Source organism: Polychytrium aggregatum (assembly GCF_025602895.1).
Source record: "Polychytrium aggregatum strain JEL109 chromosome Unknown BJ171scaffold_16, whole genome shotgun sequence".
NCBI lineage: Eukaryota > Fungi > Chytridiomycota > Chytridiomycetes > Polychytriales > Polychytrium > Polychytrium aggregatum.
In genome coordinates, this window is record NW_026516218.1 from 606,436 (window position 1) to 623,495 (window position 17,060).

At 59.7% G+C, this 17,060-nt stretch overlaps 5 protein-coding genes across 5 annotated transcripts; 3 read left to right on the forward strand and 2 right to left on the reverse strand.

Moving 5' to 3' along the window:
• Positions 1 to 563: 563 nt before the first annotated feature.
• BJ171DRAFT_423608 (branched-chain alpha-ketoacid dehydrogenase) lies at positions 564 to 1,868 on the forward strand (the record flags this gene model as incomplete). Its single annotated transcript, XM_053107609.1, has 2 exons — positions 564 to 1,346; positions 1,485 to 1,868. The coding sequence occupies 2 exons, from the start codon at positions 564 to 566 to the stop codon at positions 1,866 to 1,868; spliced, it is 1,167 nt and encodes a 388-aa protein (XP_052967214.1).
• A 437-nt stretch (positions 1,869 to 2,305) lies between these two features.
• Positions 2,306 to 4,185, reverse strand: BJ171DRAFT_503087 (uncharacterized protein). Its single transcript, XM_053110836.1, has 3 exons — positions 3,911 to 4,185; positions 3,659 to 3,792; positions 2,306 to 3,401 (listed from the first exon to the last, which is right to left on the reverse strand). The coding sequence occupies exons 1-3, from the start codon at positions 4,153 to 4,155 to the stop codon at positions 2,404 to 2,406; spliced, it is 1,377 nt and encodes a 458-aa protein (XP_052967215.1). The 5' UTR covers positions 4,156 to 4,185; the 3' UTR covers positions 2,306 to 2,403.
• A 570-nt stretch (positions 4,186 to 4,755) lies between these two features.
• On the forward strand, positions 4,756 to 7,596 carry BJ171DRAFT_598715 (uncharacterized protein). Its single transcript, XM_053114864.1, has 3 exons — positions 4,756 to 6,621; positions 6,800 to 6,925; positions 7,073 to 7,596. The coding sequence occupies exons 1-3, from the start codon at positions 5,179 to 5,181 to the stop codon at positions 7,121 to 7,123; spliced, it is 1,620 nt and encodes a 539-aa protein (XP_052967216.1). The 5' UTR covers positions 4,756 to 5,178; the 3' UTR covers positions 7,124 to 7,596.
• Positions 7,597 to 7,702: 106 nt separating this feature from the next.
• Positions 7,703 to 10,114, forward strand: BJ171DRAFT_83723 (DHS-like NAD/FAD-binding domain-containing protein). The gene is made up of 8 exons (XM_053115922.1): positions 7,703 to 7,896; positions 8,044 to 8,115; positions 8,263 to 8,288; positions 8,636 to 8,785; positions 8,949 to 9,002; positions 9,185 to 9,352; positions 9,536 to 9,603; positions 9,738 to 10,114. The coding sequence occupies exons 1-8, from the start codon at positions 7,800 to 7,802 to the stop codon at positions 9,994 to 9,996; spliced, it is 894 nt and encodes a 297-aa protein (XP_052967217.1). The 5' UTR covers positions 7,703 to 7,799; the 3' UTR covers positions 9,997 to 10,114.
• Positions 10,115 to 11,259: 1,145 nt separating this feature from the next.
• On the reverse strand, positions 11,260 to 16,027 carry BJ171DRAFT_581345 (uncharacterized protein; the record flags this gene model as incomplete). The annotated part of the gene is made up of 11 exons (XM_053114096.1): positions 11,260 to 11,316; positions 11,437 to 11,499; positions 11,628 to 11,968; positions 12,163 to 12,369; positions 12,529 to 12,660; positions 12,840 to 13,340; positions 13,685 to 14,093; positions 14,215 to 14,636; positions 14,766 to 14,823; positions 14,975 to 15,358; positions 15,866 to 16,027. 11 exons carry the CDS (start codon positions 16,025 to 16,027, stop codon positions 11,260 to 11,262), a joined length of 2,736 nt encoding a protein of 911 aa, XP_052967218.1.
• Positions 16,028 to 17,060: the final 1,033 nt, after the last annotated feature.

Genomic DNA, 17,060 nt, shown 5'->3' on the forward strand with positions numbered 1-17,060 from the left:
GCTCCCTGTTGGTGCTGTCCGTCCGCTCCCCCCCGTATTCCCACCAGGCTGGACATCTTCACTCATCGCCAACGAGCCGCCCTTGTATCCATCGCTGCAGTCCCGGATCTGACTCGCTGCCATTCGGATACCTGTGTCCGTCATCTCGCACTGTGAAGGCCTCAACCTCCTCCTTCTGCTCCTTCTCCGCCAAGAGTGCCTGAATCTCGGCGCTGTCCAGTCCCCTCAGATCGCTCCGGACATTCCCCGTCGTCGCTTCTGAGACACTGCCTCGTGTCTCCCTGGTCTCTGCTGCGTTCCTCTCCGCCATTCCTGCATCGCCAGCCATGTTTCTGTCAAGAACGTGCTCAAGACCCCGATCGTGCTCGTGTCCTCGGCAATGTCTCTCCCCGGCGGCGGCAAGCCATCGTCTCCAGATCGCTCGTCCAAGTTACGCCCTCGCATCTCCTCCATCGCCATCGCCGCGGAGTCCCGTCGTCCCTGTGTCGCCAAGAGCCCTGTCGACCTCATCCGCTGCCCGGAGCAACCTGATGCACTACCATCTCGAGAGCGCGCCGCAGCCCATGTCGTCACAGCTGTCGTCGCCAAATTTCTACGAGAACCGCATCCTTGAAAAGTATGCTGCCTACGAGACCAAGCGCGTGACTCTGCGGCAGCTCGCCGTCTTTGGCAAGACCCTCACCGACGAAAAGCTCGTCCGCTCCGCAAACTACGTCAAGCACGAGCTCTCCGTCCGCCTGGCCCACCGCATCCGCGACTTCCAGTCCCTGCCCTACATTGTCGGCACCAACCCGCACATCGAGCTCATCTACAACATGTACTGGAACGCCTTTGAGCGCTTCCGCACCTACCCGGAGATCCAGACCATCGAAGACAATCACCGGTTCTGTGAGATGCTGCAGTTCATGCTGGACGCCCATCTGGTCGTCATCCCGCAGCTGGCCCTGGGCATCGTCGAGAGCGCTGGCCACATGTCCCGCACCGAAGCCGACCGCTTCATGAATGAGATGCTGCGGAGTCGCATCGGCCGACGGGTTCTCGCGGAGCAGCACATTGCCCTGAGCTCGGCCTTTGAAGAGCATGGCGCCACCATCGAGCCGCATCAGATCGGCATCATCAACTCCAACTGCAATGCCAAGGAGACGGTCGAGCGCTGCTCGGCGCTGGCTGCTCGCATTTTCCGCGACGGCTACGGCATCGAGCCGCCCAAGGTTGTCATGGATGGGCATGTCGATGCCACCTTCACGTACATCCCGGACCACATCGAGTACGTCATCTACGAGCTCATCAAGAACTCGATGCAGTTCACCATCGCCAAGCACGCCCCCGGCGGCCTCCCCGAGCCTGTCTCGCGCGGAAGCATCCCAAAGCCCACCCCAGGCATCCCCGCCGAGGAGGTCATGACCCGCGCCCGTGAGTTGGCCATCCCCTCGGGCTTCCAGGAGGCCCTGGCCGACGGCGACGCCTCGCAACGGCCGCTGCAGACACCCGCCCTGCCCGATATCCGCGTCACTGTTGGCCAGAGCTACCACGACATTGTCTTCCGCATCTCGGACGAGGGCGGCGGCTTTGACAAGGACGTGTACGAGAACCTGTGGTCCTACAGCCATGCCTCGAAGCGCAAGTTTCTGAACTTTGACATGATGCCCAAGCTGGCTGCCAAGATGGACGAGCCCGTGCCGGTGACGCTGCATCTGGGGCTGGGTCTGCCCATGTCCAGGGTCTACGCCAATTACTGGGGCGGCAGCATCAACCTGCAGACCATGTACGGATACGGCACCGACGCCTACTTCAGAATCGGTGTTGGCAACCAGATGGAGCATCTCAAGTTTGAGGAAGACAGCAACGTGATGAGCATTGGCAAGTGAACGACATTGGGTCTTTTGAGCAAGCGGAGCCCGACGGTGGCTCGTTTGCGTGAACTTGGATGAACAGGCAACAGCAGAAAAACCTACCCATTTTCTTCACTTTTGCAGCATGGCCTACCCTTTGTCTCGCCCGGCCGGTGCGGCTGCTCGCGCTTGGTTATTTGCCTCTCCTGTAATCTTGGCTGTCCAACTTGGCTGGCCTCGCACCTGCCCCTCTCCCTCGCCGCTGCCCCCCTCCCTCGCCGCTGCCGTCCTCTTGCCTTTTAATGTGGCTTTGTTGCCTATAACGTGCCCGTTGTGTACTGCCTCGCTTTGGTTTGCTTATGACCAGTTTTTTTGGAACTCCCCTCCCCTCCTCGCTCCGGTACAACCAATACTCCCGCTCAATACAATCCCTTTCTCCACGATGGTGGAGCCCGCCCTCCCAACAACAAAAACAGATTCTCTCCAGATGCTGTCGATGAGACGCGACCCTGGCTGTGCCTATATTCCTCGCTGTTGCAGCACAGTCCGACTTGAGCAATCCGGCAGGTGACTACGGCCTGGATGAGCCCCGAACAGCGATGTGGCGGCCAAGGTCCCGCAGCGAACGCGTGAGCGACTCTGGATCGACCGAGGGACAGCCCACCACTGCGAGGGTTTGCAGATATCGCCAATACCGGTCCCAGTGCACATCGAGCAGGTGTGTTGTTTCCAGCCACGGGGTCGAGCTTAGGCCCAGGAACCGAAGGTTGATCAGATGGATCGACAGCATCTGCAATGCGCGCGGGCCCTCGGCAAATCCCAGGACGCCCGAAAGATCGAGCGCGGTGAGCAGCGGGCACGAGAGGCACAGGATGTGCGCAAGCTGGATGCCGGGCAGGTTGGTCGAGTACGACAGGTCCAGCGACACCAGTCGGATGTAGCCCGTCCAGGGTCCAGGCGCGGCCGGCAGAGTCGGGCTTGGGAGTCGAGGCTCGGCTTCGGGTGACAGCGGCTGTGAGGTGCTGCTGTTGCCAATGGCTTCGTCATCGCTCTCACAGAGATCCTCCCAGTCGTCGACCGGATCGTCGTCACAGCGCAGTGCCTCGTGCTCATCGGTGCTGGGGCTCAAGTGCTCGCTGTCGCTTCCTGCGGCGATGGCCCGGAGCACGGTCTCTTGGCAATGGTCGGCCACGGATGCTCGGCCTAAGAAGAGGGTGTGGATGTTCTCGTCGTCGGCGAGCCCGGAGCTGTCGCTGCTCCAGATGCGCCTCCGCACATGCGGCGCCAGGAGCTCGCACAGGTCCTTGAGACCGATCTTGGAGGACCCGGTGAGGCTGCAGGACCGCATGAGCGGGTCCTTGAAGAGTTCCAGTTGCGTGACGGTCAGGTCGCGGCAATGCTTCATGATTTGCTCCTTCTCGAAAAACAGCAGCGATGAGAAGAGCAGCTTCTGGGCGGGGCGGGCGTAGTGGCGGATGTGCTTGCCGATGACGGCCACACAGAGCGACTGCAGCGACGGAGCCACATGCAGCTCGCTGTCGGACGGTGGCGTGGCGTCGACATGCAGTGCTGCCGTCGGCGAACGTTGATGGGCATCCACATGTATGCACACGGAGGAAGATTCATGGAATTGCATCGTCGATGGAGACATTGTTGTCGATACGAAATGCAAGCACGGAGAGACTTGGCGTGAGCGAATGCGCAGAGAGCTGGCTATCTTCTCTGGACACCCTGGCAGATGCCGCATCCAGTGCCAATGTCCCTTCCTGAGCGACTTCGATTCGGGATCGTCGCGAAAACAAGATCCGTGCGACAGCCCGACTTACCCATCCAGTTTTGCTGCACCTGCCTGGTCTGGGCATGGCCGCCTTGGACCCATCCGAGCGGTGGAGCGGGGCCGGCGACATTCAGCCGCGACATGTGCCGCACCAGGTTTCGCTCCATATTTTGAAGATGCTCACTACGAGACAGTCAAACAGCGGTGAGAGGGTTGCTGTGGAGGGAGCCGCTGGACCAGAGAGCCGGGCCGCACAAGTCTGCCATTCGAGGATGCGCCAGTCGGACGCTTGCGTACGTACTTGTAGTGAACGAACGCAGAGGATAGACCAGTTTCTGCGGCCACAGCGCGAGGCTGGCTCCGGCGGGTGCGGTTCAGCAGATCATGAACGGAGGGTGTCGGGCCTGGTTCGTTGGACAGCGAGGATGCGGATGCACCAGCCAGTGGCGAGAGCAAAGATGCGGATGCCGACGACGACGACGATGATGAATACTGCGCTGAGACACGGTTCCAGTTGCTTTGGTGCTTGCGGCTGCGTTTGCCCATCGACCTCGACTGGCTTCGATGAGGCAGATGGAAAGCCAACCAGGAACGGGAGTGGGCGGCGGACTGGCGCGTGTGTGTGTGTGGGGTGGTGCCGACCGTAACCGGGATGTGTTGTCCCGTGCGTATCACGTGGCTTGAAGTGCTGCGGCGCCGGCAACGTGGGCCAATGGGAGGGCCGCCAGGCACAGGCGCAGCAAGGACGCACTGCCACGCTGATTGGTCTGTACGCGGAACCTCGCACCGGCCAGTTGCCAGGGCGTGGGCGGCCATTTGTCATCCCCGGCGTGACCAGCGAGCGCACACCGACAACTGCGGAGCGTGTGGGGTTGGCACGAGGGGACAAGGGCCAGGCCTTGTGCCGACCGCGTTGCGGCGTCCCAGCGCGCAGTGGCCTTGTGTGTGTGTCGCTGTCGTCATAATCTCGCTGCTGTCTCGCTGCACTCTCGCTGCACTCTCGCTGCAGCCCAACCCGCCTCGCCTCTTCTCGCTCTCTTGGCACACACACACACACGCGCTGTTCAGAGCCACACACACGCTGTGGCTATTATTAATCCGCTTGTTTGCGCGCTTTAGAATTGCCTAATCTGCGGCCTCAAAGCCCATCGCCGCCCGCTCTTTCGCCCTCCAATTCGCCGCAACCCCCTCTCTTCCCTCCATCGCACTCCCATCCCCATCGACCATCCCCATCGATCATCCCATCGATCATCCCATCGACTCCATCGACCATCGCAATCCGCATCCTCCGCGTCGCCCTCCGAATCGCCGTCCGAATCACCCGCATCCCCAACTCGCTGATCCCACCCCGACTGCCAATCGACTCGCTCCGTTCCCGCTCGTTCGTTCGCCTGACACATCAGCATCACTTGTCTTTCCGCAATCGACATTGTGCTCTCCATCTCTTCAACAACAATACCAGTCCAGTTCACATCGGCCCCCTGCACTCGCCTCTTGCTCGAGTAATAATAATAAGCACATCCTCCCAGCTCCAGCGCTCACCCGCCCCATCCCAATCACACCGCCGCCATGGACTCGTTCTCCGACTCTAGCTTCCTCAACGCCCAGCAGCAAATCTTCTATCCTGATCTCCTGACGATCGAGAACCTCACATCGATCTCCAAGAAGCGGCTCGCCGACTCGGACAACGTCGAGAGTCAGCCCAAGGCTCAGAACACCTCTCCTGCCTCGACCCCCGAGGCTGAGGACCCGTTCTTGGCACCGGCCCCAACCAAGAAAAAGCCTGGTCGCAAGCCGTCCTCGACCGAGCCCCCCAACAAGCGCACGGCCCAGAACCGGGCTGCCCAGCGCGCCTTCCGAGAGCGCAAGGAACGGTATGTCAAGGAGCTCGAGGCTCGAGTCCACCAGCTCGAGAACATGCAGACCACCACCGAGCCCACCAGCAACGTCACCCTCGAGTCTGAAAACAAGATCCTCAAGCAGAAGGTCGAGGAGCTCGAGCGCGAGAACTCGACCCTGCGCGAGATGACCTTCACCTTCAAGTATGCCCCGCCCACCACAACCATGCCGCTGAGCTCACCCTTCAAGACCGACTCGCCGCCGCCGCAGCTGCCCCAGGCCACGCCCTCCCCGCTCACCGCTCCGGTCTCGAACCCGGCGACACCCTCGTCGCTGTCGACCCCGCAGAACTGGGGCACCCCTGCACCCGGCGACGACATCTTCAGCCTCTCCGACATCGACTCGTCTCTGCTTCCCAACGGCGACATCTCGCCCATTGTCGGCCTGGATCCCAGCCTCTTTGCTATGCCCGCGCCCACCAACCAGTCGATCTTTTCGCTGCCCTCGGCCATCCCAAACCCTCTCTTCCGTCCCCAGATCCCGGCTGTCGGGGCCGTCGGGGCCTTCGCCGCGCCTGCCCCGGTGCTTCCCCAGACCCAGCCCTCTACCGACTTCAACCTCATGGCCCACGATATCATGAAGAACCTCCACCAGCTGCAGGAACAGCAGCAGCTCCTTAGCCAGCGCCAGCAGGCACTCAGCATGCTCTCGACCCAGCTGTTGCTCAACACCAACGCACCCGCCTTCCAGGTCATCCGCGAGCCCACCAACACCTTCAATCCCACTGTCGACACCGTTGCCGGCATCGACACCAGCCTTCCGCTCTTCGAGGACGACTACGACCACGACATTCTGTCGCTGATCACCGAGACCCCGGTGACCACCGCCCCCCTGGCTGCTGCCCCGCCCACTCCGACTACGCGGTTCCTGGAGACCATCACTCTGCCTTCCCCTGCCCCCACCACCGACGGCCATGTCCTGCCTGCTCCTCAGCCCAAACTCACAACCGACGACTACTTTGCCCTCAAGCAAGTCATCGACACCCCGGCGCTGTACACCAGCCTGTCCCCGAACCAGCAGCGCGAATGCATCGAGGCGCTGGGCAAGCTGAAGGAGGCCAAGACCCTGATCAACGACCAACAGGTCATGGACGATCTGTGTGATATTTTCAAGGTATCCATCGGCATGGCTTCTGCTGGGTGACTCTCGGCCCCATGGACACGGCGCTGTGTGTGTGTTGCCCATTTGACGCCGACCCATCTGCTCATCTGCTCATCTGCTCATCTGCTCATCTGCTCATCTGCTCGTCTGCTCATCTGCTCATCTGCTCATCCGTGAACCTTTTCCCCAGGCAAAGGCCAAGTGCTCGGACATGCGTGAGCTTCAAGACAAGATTGTCGAAGCGTGTAGCAACAGGGACGAGAAGACCGTCGTCAACCTCGTCAACATTGCCAAGCAGAAGAAGAAGCTCTATGCGGTAAGTCGGTCGCCACACATTTGCTTGTTCTTGTCCCCTTGCCTCACCGACATCATTCGTGCTACCCGAGCTCGCTCGCTCGATGGCACACCCCGATCCCAGTCACTAACAGTTCTGCTTGCGTCGATCACTTTTTCGGCCCTCCAGCTGCGACAAAAGGCCGGTGTGACTGTTCTCAACCCCACCCTGTCATCGTAGACTCGATACTGCTCCCTCGAGCCCGCTTGCTGGATCCTGGCACCCGTGCCATGGCGGCCACATTGCCTCTCGAACTCGCGCCGACCAGCACTGCCGCTGTTGGTCGCGGTCGTGGCCAGCGGTCCAAGCACGTCTTGACTGCAGCTCCCCGTGGCCGCTGAATCCACTGCATTCTCTGTCTGCGCCTTACTGTGATATCCCACACCATTTTCTTTTCATCTGCCTGTCTCGCCGAAGGGTTTGAAGCTGGTGCTCATCGCATAGAACGGGATGGGCCTGGCTCTCTCGGCGAACATTATCGACCCTTGCTCCGCCGGCTTGCACCCTCTCCCTCCTTGTGCCAGGACTCGCAGCTGGTCTGTAGCTGCATCCCTTCGTCGGACCTCGGCGTGCCAACGACTCTCCTTGCCAGCCTCGGGCTTCGGCAACCTCCGACGGCCATGTCGTCCCCAATACACTACTATTTTTCCGCACAGTGTCACTCGTCGTCTCCATCGGCAATCCGGTTCACATGGTCGGCGGATTGCTGGACGGCCAATCGCAGTCTCGGTCTCATCGCGCAGAATCCCCCTGCCGCCATCTCGCGTTGCGGCCAGCCCTCTTTGCATCCCGTCGATTGCTCGCCGGTCCCCACTTGAGCAAGATCTCGCCATCACCAGCCGCCGTCGTCGCCGTCATGTCGTACTCTGCGGCGCTCCCATCGACCCGAGCGCACGCCCGGAAGCTCGCTGATTTCATCTTGCGTGCCGAGGGCAAGTGCACCGTTCTAACGGGTAAGGCAGCGATGCTCCTCTTGTCATGCCTGTTGAGATGCTTGCTGAGATGCCTGTTGAGATGTCTCTTCTCTTAGCGCCGCTTCTGTGGCATGCTGGCTGCGGAACTCGCCATCGTGCTCACCAAGCCCTCACCATCTGCATCAGGTGCCGGGGTCAGCACCGACAGCGACATCCCTGACTACCGAGGACCGAACGGCGTCTATGTCCGGAACAAAGGTATGCGGCATCGCTCAAGCCTCCCTTCTCTCACTCACTCTCTCTCATCCACTCACCCCACTGATCTCACCTGTCGGTAGAATGCGGGCTCGGCTGAATCGCGGTGCCCGAGGCTAATCTTGGCGTGCGATCCTGGCTCACCTGCAGACTACAAGCCGATTCAGTATCAGGAAGTGAGTGGCAACAACCGCTGGTGATGGTCTCTCTTGTCGATGGTCGAGTGAGATCGTGGCTTCGTCTCGAGCGAATCGACCGGGATGGTCTCGAGCGCACGAGGAGCTTGGCCCAAAGTTTCGTTCTCCAAGACACAGGATCCGACAAATCGCCCAAGGCCACTCGCAACTCCGAGATGCCATTTTGCACCACCCCGGATCTCAGTCGGCTGTCATCTCACGACCTTTAATTCTCGCTGGCTTTATTTCATCTCCCAAACGCGCAATCACTCCGGCATAATATGGCATGGCACGGCATGGTATGGCTTTGAACCGGCGAACACCCTCTGCTCCCCTCCCACCTCAAGTTCATGGGCAGACACTATTCCCGTCAACGTTACTGGGCCCGATCGTATCTGGGCTGGCCCAAGATCGCAAGGGTTTCCCCCAACGAGACGCACCTGGCCATTGCCGAGATCGAGAAGCGCGGGCTCATGGACTCGGGGCTGATTACGCAGGCATGTTTGAGGGGCACTCTGGTGCGGGAGCAAAGTGGGCTGCAAGCACTTCTCGAAGTCGATAGCATCTGGTCAAAGTGATGCTCATGACAGAGTGGAGGGCCGGCACGGCGATGAGCGGTCAAGGTTCCGTTCCCTTACACTAGCGCTCCGATGGCTCCAGAATGTCGATGGCTTGCATCGAAACTTCAAAACACTCGAGCTCCATGGGACACTGGTAGGCCACACCAATGGCAGCGGGCTGCTCCGAGTCCGGGGCCCAGGATACAAGCGGATGAACCAGCAGGCCGGACGGATCAGCTGCCCGCATTGAGATATTGTCGAGCCCCCAGATCCACTCTCGCTCCCGCCGTCTCTGAGCCTGTTTCTGACTCTCATCTGCCAATATCACCCCGACAGCATCAGGTGCATTGCACCTCGTGCAAGCACACCGTTCCAAGAGAGGAGTTCCAGCAAGAACTGGCAAGACTGAACCCGATCGTGAGCATGTGGGCTGCCCACAATCCCGAGAAGCTCCAGGGTGATGTTGCTTCGTCGACACCCATGAATCCCGACGGAGACACCGAGGTAGATCCCAGAGGACATTGGCGCTTGCGCTGTCTCCCTGCCTTCTTGGAGTGGATGGCACCACCATGGAAGTAAAGAGGACGGCTGTTTCTTACACTGATCTCTGATACCGGATCGCTCTCTTTCAATGCCGATGCCGATGTCGATGCCGATGCTAATGCTAATGCTAATGCTGCTCGCCAGTATCAATGGGACTACAGCCAATTCGTGTACCCGTCGTGTGTCAAGTGTGGATCGGTTTACAAGCCCAGGTTGGTGTCGCAAGCAAGCCAGCATCAGAACTGTCCTCGGCTTGTTAGATTCGGGCTCCCGATTCATGTCCCTGGAAGCCGTCTTGTGAACGCTCGCTTAATCCTTGGGTTTTCGCACACCACCACGATGGCAGCGTCATCTTCTTTGGCGAAAACATCTCCGCACATGACCGCGACCGATCCTTCTCGATGGTCGATGACGGCAACGCTCTGCTGGCCATCGGCACCTCGCTCCAGGTCTACAGCTCCTTCCGGCTGGTCCAACGAGCCGCCAAGGACCACAAGCCCATCACCATCCTGAATCTCGGCGAGACCCGTGGCGACCCTCTCGCGACCCTCAAGATCGAGAGCAGATCGAGTCACGTCTTGGCAGAGACTTTGGATCTGCTTTGAGATTGCGGTTTGTGGAACGAGTGCGAACAACGGGGCTCCCCTGATGGCTCGGCGGGTTGAAAGTTTCGAGGAGAGCGGGGCGGAGAAACACTCCAGTACATCTGCCAAAGCAGCACTGGTTCATGTTGCCATTGGCGATTGCCTGGTTGTCGCTGCTGTTGGTCGAGTGTATGATATGATATGAGTATGATATGAGTATGATATGAGTATGATATGAGTATGGTATGAGTATGGTATGGATATGATACGGATATGTCCCTCTCCCCATGATGGCGTGCTCTGTCCGATAGAAATAGTGCATCACATTACTATCTCAACACGCAGTATGAGCAACGGCAGTGCTATAGACAGCCAAACGGGCAAACATCCAGAACGAAGGTGAGGCGCAAGCGAGGGGGAGAGGGATAACGAGGGCAAGCGGTAGACGGGCGGTAGTCGTGACTCCAGACAATCAAGAAACGGGACACCCCGGAGTTGGGCATTGATTGATTGTTGTCTCCCAACACATCGCGCTGGCCATGACCACTCAGTGATGTGTTTCTGGATCTGAATCAAGGACGCTCTCTCGCACAGATGGCTTCCCGCAAGCGAAAGGCACCACCCAGGTGTGTTCACAGTGCCGGGAAGTCATGGAGCAGCCCAGAGGGTCGAGTGAATGCACCACACTCACATCGAGTGAATGCACGCACTCCCGCATCGATACATGAATACCAGTCGATTGCCGCCACAGGGGATCGACCAAGTGTATTCAAGACTATGCTTCCAAAACCAACGAAAACAAAGAGGTTGCCAACCAGGACGGGAAACAATCGCATGGCTTGCTCACTGGAGCCTACGGATCAGCAGACTTGAGTCGCCGATGCCAGAGAGTGAGTGACCCGTTTCCCTCTGGATAGACTGTAGGGAGCCATATTTGAACGAGCATTCAGGGAAAAGCAGAGATCGTTGGCACCATGGATTTGTGAGGGTGATGGTGGCTGTGAGGAGAGGCGAGAGGAAGAGCGAGCGAGAGAGCGAGCGAGGAGAATGTAGATGGCGGGAGAAAAAGCAAAGCGGGGCTGGAAGTCAAGTGGGAGGAGTTGTAGCAAAAGGAGACAGGATTCATAACGGCGACGAAGAACGGCGCGAGAGACGGGGAGCAGGGCAGGGGCACAGTCCGAGGGAACAGCCTGCGAGTTCGCTGCATCGCTTTGCCCATGCGCCAAGTCCGGCGTTGGAGATGTTGGTCGGATGCATAGACTGTCTGGATCGATCGGGAGAGGCTTAGGGTTCGACCTTGCCGTAGCCTCGGTTCGTATGTCGGTAGATGCTGGTTCCGCTCTATTTCACGATACAGAAGGAAGGGTGAGCAACTGGACCAGCTACCATTCCTGAGCGCGAGTGCTCCGGGAGCTCAACACATGCACTGCACATCGCCAAAAGCCGATCGGCTGGCCTTACCTGCTTGTCGCTCAGCGTGCTGGCTCCCTCGGGATCGATAATGGCCTTGAGATCGCTCGGAACCTGTCCGGTCCGATCCGGCTGGGTCAGCGATCTAAACAGCTTGACACGCCCTTTTGTGCACACCACTCAGGCTACTCCAGCCGAACTATAAACCAAAAAACAACCGAGCAGCCGAACGCTCGACTCACCACCCAGAGATGCTTCTGATGCTTGATCATCATCTTTAGGCACTGCACCGACGATATCGGGTCGTCGTCCAGGGGGTTGCCGCTGGATGACTTGAGCAGATTCGGGGCAATGATTGTCGCCAGGTTATTGATGTTCATGCGGTTGCCGCCAGTCTTTTCGACATAGACGCTCATGTCTTGGAGGGCAATGGCGTCCGGATTCTGAGGCTCGGCCACCTCGGAGTGAGAGGCCACGTGGCCCAGGAACCACACGAGAACCGAAAGGAGGTCCAGGTTGGGCTTGGGAAGGAGACAGCACACGTAATGCAGCGTCTTGTAGCGGTTGGTCTCGGACGGCAGCTCTGAGGAGAGACAGATGGACAGATGAGCACATGGACAGATGAGCAGATGGAGGCAGAGGCATGAGCAGGACGGCACGACGATCGGGCGGCTGGGCAGATGAGCACACAGGCAAGTGGAAACATGGACACAAGCACAGAGCGCGGGCGCCGCCGCTCTGCCCTGTGCCCGCTATGGCTGTGCCGACAAGACCTACTCTGTGTCGCGACAAACAGGTTGTGGAGCTTGTAGGTCAATAACGGCTCGGGCAACTCGCGCAGGAACTTCTTCATCAGCGCCGCGATCTGGATCTGATGGTCCTGGCTGAGATCAATGTTGCGCGGATCGCGATCGAGGTTCTCGTGGAGGGTTGTCAGCCGGCGGATGTTGCCGTTCTTTCTGAAGATGCCCTCGACATGCAGATCTGAACAAGACATGCGTGTATGTTTTGCCGAAGGTGGGGGGGGGGCAAGAGGAAGATGGCGGAAAGGGAGGTTGGGAGGAGGACGATGAGTAAAGCGGACGGCAATGAATCGTGGACAACATGTGGCTGCTTCACGAGTGTGCATAGGCTCGGCCATACCCATGTTCAGCAGGGTCCTGATGCAAGCATCCATGATGATAGGAATGCGAATAGAGGTGCGATCACCAAGGTCAGTGTCGACACCGTTGCGTTCGACCAGAATGTCGAGGGCGACTCCGAACGTGCCGTCGACTGGGGGGAGAGAAGGAGGAGGCAGGGATGGAACTGAGTCAGTACGACTGAGCAGTGTGACGGACGAGTCCAGCACAGCAGGGAGTCCAAGATCGTGGAATCCTCCTGGTGATAGCGAAATACATGCAAGCAAATGTGGCTTTCAGCCCAGAGCAGCCAGGTGAGTCTCCCAGACCTACCCTTGACTTCCTTCTGCTTTTGCTTGGGCTTGAGCGCCGAGGTCATCCGGGACCAGACGCCACCCCCCTTCTTGGAATCCAAAAACTGGCGGTAGGCAGCAACCTCGTCGGGCAGGAACTCCTTCAGCCTCTCAAGCGCGTGAGTCTCGAGCTGCAGGGCCTCGAGACCGGACAGCTCCGAAATGTAAATGTTGCCGTTGTTGATGTTGTGAGATCGTCGGTACTGCGACAGCGTGCGGCCGATTGCGGGCCGAACATCGGGGTAGTGATGGGTGCCGTTCTCGGCGGCCACCTGGAGCCCGCCGACTTGGGACGACGAGATTGCAGCACTATCATCGACCTCGCCGTTGGTAAGAGCCTTGGCCTTGGGGGTAGACACACCCATCATGTCGTTGGGAATGTACTCCTCGTCTTCATACTCGACGGGCGGCGCCGACGGCACGATCTGGATCTTTGGTGGCTCATCGTGAGATAGCTCACCAAGCGATGGCGATTTGTAGACTGCATCGATGCGGGGTATCGGTTGATCGCAAGAGAAAGCGTGGGTTGTGACAGTGTGGTGAGTGGGTGTGCGGGGTGGGTAGACGGTGTAAAATATGGCCACGAAAGTTGCGGTTATGGGTTCAGTCGCCGATATCGAAGGGTTGGAGCCCGTGTGCACCATGGAATAGGGAGACAGCGGATGAGTAAAAGGAGCGAAGCACAATGCGATCGGCACACCAGCACCAGCATCGACGAGGATAGAACAGTTTTGCACCGCTGCAACACACCGCACACCGACACGGATCATGCACACGCGCACTGCAGCTTTGCCACGACAAAGCAGGCAGGCAGGCAGGACTCACAGGATATGCTTTGGCTCTCGCACAGTCGCTGAAGCGCACAGCGCAGCGAAAAGTTGAACTGCTGGAGCTGGGTGATGGAAGTAATGTCCCGCACGACGTTCTTGGGAGCGTGGGTGAGGCAAAACAGGGCACCGGTCTCGGGCTGACAGGCTGCATCCCGAAGCTGCTCCGTTAGCGACACCCGACAGACGCTGCAGTGGAAGCAGATCGGATGCCATCGCATCGTGCCTTTCCGCTGCGGACAAGCCTCTTCGACGGTGCTGGAGCACAGCGTGCAGGTATCGACCATTCGAGGCTGCTGGCTCTGCTGGTACAGCCGTTGGGCCTCGGTTTCGTCCTGGATGTCGCCCAGGGCAATAAGGCGGTCCAAAAAGCGATCGACCGTGACGGGCTCGTTGTACTTTCGCTCCTGGGGGGACGGGTGAAGATGCATGAAGGGGAGGTTGGGTCAGGTACAATCGAATGGGATTAGACGACGCAACCTACACAGTCGGTATGTCGCAGTTGGTCCATGGCATGCTTGGACTTACCAGTCTGAGGGCGCCATCAAGGGCCGCGCGGATCAGGATCTTGAGCATCTGTGCCAGACTGGTGACGAGACGGACCATCTCCTGGGCAACCTGCTGCCGACGCTGCGACGGCGCGACGCTCAGGAGCGAGAGGAAAAAGGAAATGCGCTTGACAAGCTGCTTGGGCTCGGCATCGTGCGACAGGCCCGTCGAGTCGCTGTGGCCCTGCAGCTTGTTTTCGATCTCATCCAGGCCCTCGAAGAGGGCGTCGATGTGGGAAATGAACTTGCCGGCGTGGATCACACCGTTTCGGTAGTTTTCGTTGGTGACGTTCAGCAGGATCCCGGTAATGCACTCGGCTGCCGAGTCCTCAAAGGTCGAGAGCACCGTCAGAATCTTGCGAACCTTTTCGAAGATGGCCTCCTGCTGCACCGAGTCGACGACTGCGGGACAGGGTGTGTAACGTTAGTGGATTGGGCCTGTTGGATGAGCAGCGGGCCGCGGGGGGCCCGGATCGTCCTCCTGCCAGGGAGCACGAAAGCGAGGACGGACGGACGGACGGACGGATGTACCTTGGCTGTCGGGGTCAGCTTCCGAATCAGTGATGGACGCCAGCTTGACATTCCAAAGCTGAGAGGAGAGGGAGGCCGGATCAAGTTGGATCGAGTCAGGTCGAGTCGGGTCAGGTCCTGTCGGGTCAAAGGCGGCCAGGGACCGATGCATGGCAGAGGGCCTGCAGCAGCGCAGAGCTGGAGGAGGGAGGCAGGGAGGGAGCATTTACCTTGTAGATCATGTAACAGTCCGGGTGCCAGTGCTCGGTAATCTCGTTCTTGGTGATTTCGACAAAGTTCTTGAGAACAAAGGTCCGGCATCCGCCGCATCTCGCCGCAAAGCTCTTGGAGTAGTGTTCCTGGCAATAGATCTGGCCGTCCCGCTCGTAGTAGCAATCCCGCTGGCGGAAGATCTTTGGACACACGGAGCATGTAAAGTGCTCCATGTGGAACTTTTTGTTGAGGGCGCTGATATGGGGGCCACGCATCGCCTCGCCACACTTTGCGCAGAGCAGGTCCAGACGCCGAAAGTAGTCTCGTTCGCAGAATACATGCATCCGTCCGTCCGAGCCCTTCAGGCCAAAGAACTTTTCAGCCACGACCTGGGAGCAGTCCTGGGGAGCAAGAGGAATGGGTGAGGGAGCAGCGGAGAGACAATGTCAGCTTCTATATCGACAGTCCAAGAGCAGACGGCCAGGGGCGACGAGAGGGTTGGATTGGGAGGGGTGAGCCGACAGAAGGACAAGCGAGGTGGAAGCCGCAAAGGCCAAAGCGATCCAAGAACCAGCGACGCAGCCGGCCGGACGCTCCCAGGCCCCGATGACAAGACGATGCCACTGGGACGAGTAGATATTGACGGGCCGCACCGAGACGTGCAGCACCCCGATCCGGCGACAGGGACATGCCGGTTCAGCCAGCCGAGGCATGAGCGGAGCCCGAATGCAAGCACTGATCCGAGCCGGATTGAGGGCGAGCAACACCAAGAGATGCAGGTGGGAGGAGCCGAGGGAGAGCCGGGAGCGGGAGCCCAGCGCCACCACCAGCGGCGATCCAGACCGTACACCAGCAGAGACGAATGGGAGGTCGGCTGGGCAGAGAAGGCAGACGGAGGAAGAGGGTACCTCGCATTTGAAGCAGTCGATATGGTAGTTTTCGCTGGAGGCACGGACGAACTGGCCGTCGATGGGCTTGGCGCATATCTTGCAGTACTTTTGGTTCCGATGCCTCTTCTCTGAGGGAGCCGATGGGGCCGAGGGAGCCAGAGGAGCCGACGGGGCCGACATGGCGGATGGAAGAGGGACAGATGCGGCGCTCCGTTGCAAGCAGGACCGAGCAGAGCAGAGCAGAGCAGAGCAGAGCAGAGGCGAGCAGGACCGAGCAGGACCGAGCCGGAAGGAAAGGAAGGCAGTTTGGGATGATGAAAGGCCGGCGCCGAAAGGCCGAAGCGAGACGGAAGCGGCCGAGACGAGGGCGAGAGGGGCGAGGGAGGGGCGGGTGCGACAGTGGCGAGTCGCGGAGCGGGGGCGCCGTGCGACCGCCGCGGCGGGCGGGGGTGCGTGGAGCGCGTGAGGTGGGTGCCACTGCGGAGCGTTGAATTGTGCTGCGTTGTGCTATGGTCTACTGTGCAGTCCAGCAGTGGATTGCCGAGCCGAGCTGGCGGCTTGCTGGCGGCTGCGCTGATTCTGTGCCTTGTGTGCGGGGTGCGTCTTGGATGTGCGATTGCTGCACCCGCATCGGGAGCCGGACGAGCAGCAGGATCGGGGACAGGGCGGAGAACAACCAGGCGGGTTCCAGGACAGGCAGCGACCCGATGCTCCTGGATATCGCTGGAGTGCTTGTGGCGTGTGGAAAGCGCAAAGAGAAAGCGCCAGGCAACAGCAACACCGAATAACGCCGAACACCACCACCGAACAACATCGAATAACAGCGAATACCACCGCCGAACAATACCACCGAACAATACCACCGAACAACACCACCAAGACCAACAGCAGGAAACCCACCGCAGGGATCCACCCCGCAATACGGAACGGCGGGATCACCGGATCGATCGCCTTGGCCGAGGGAGTCCATCGCCGTCCCTCCTGCAGCCCGGCGACGCAGCGCATCCAGCACCAGCCCGGCGACATGTTCCCGAACTCCATGCCAAACAACAATTCGCTCCGTCCTTGTCGACATGATCCACTCGCATCGACCTTGGACCATTTCGCCACCACGGCCGCGATCGCGATCGGCCGAGCCACCGCGAGGGATCCTTCAGCCCGCCCAGCCAATCCGCTGTCGCCCTGTTCCTCGCGTGCACAGCCCCGATCATTC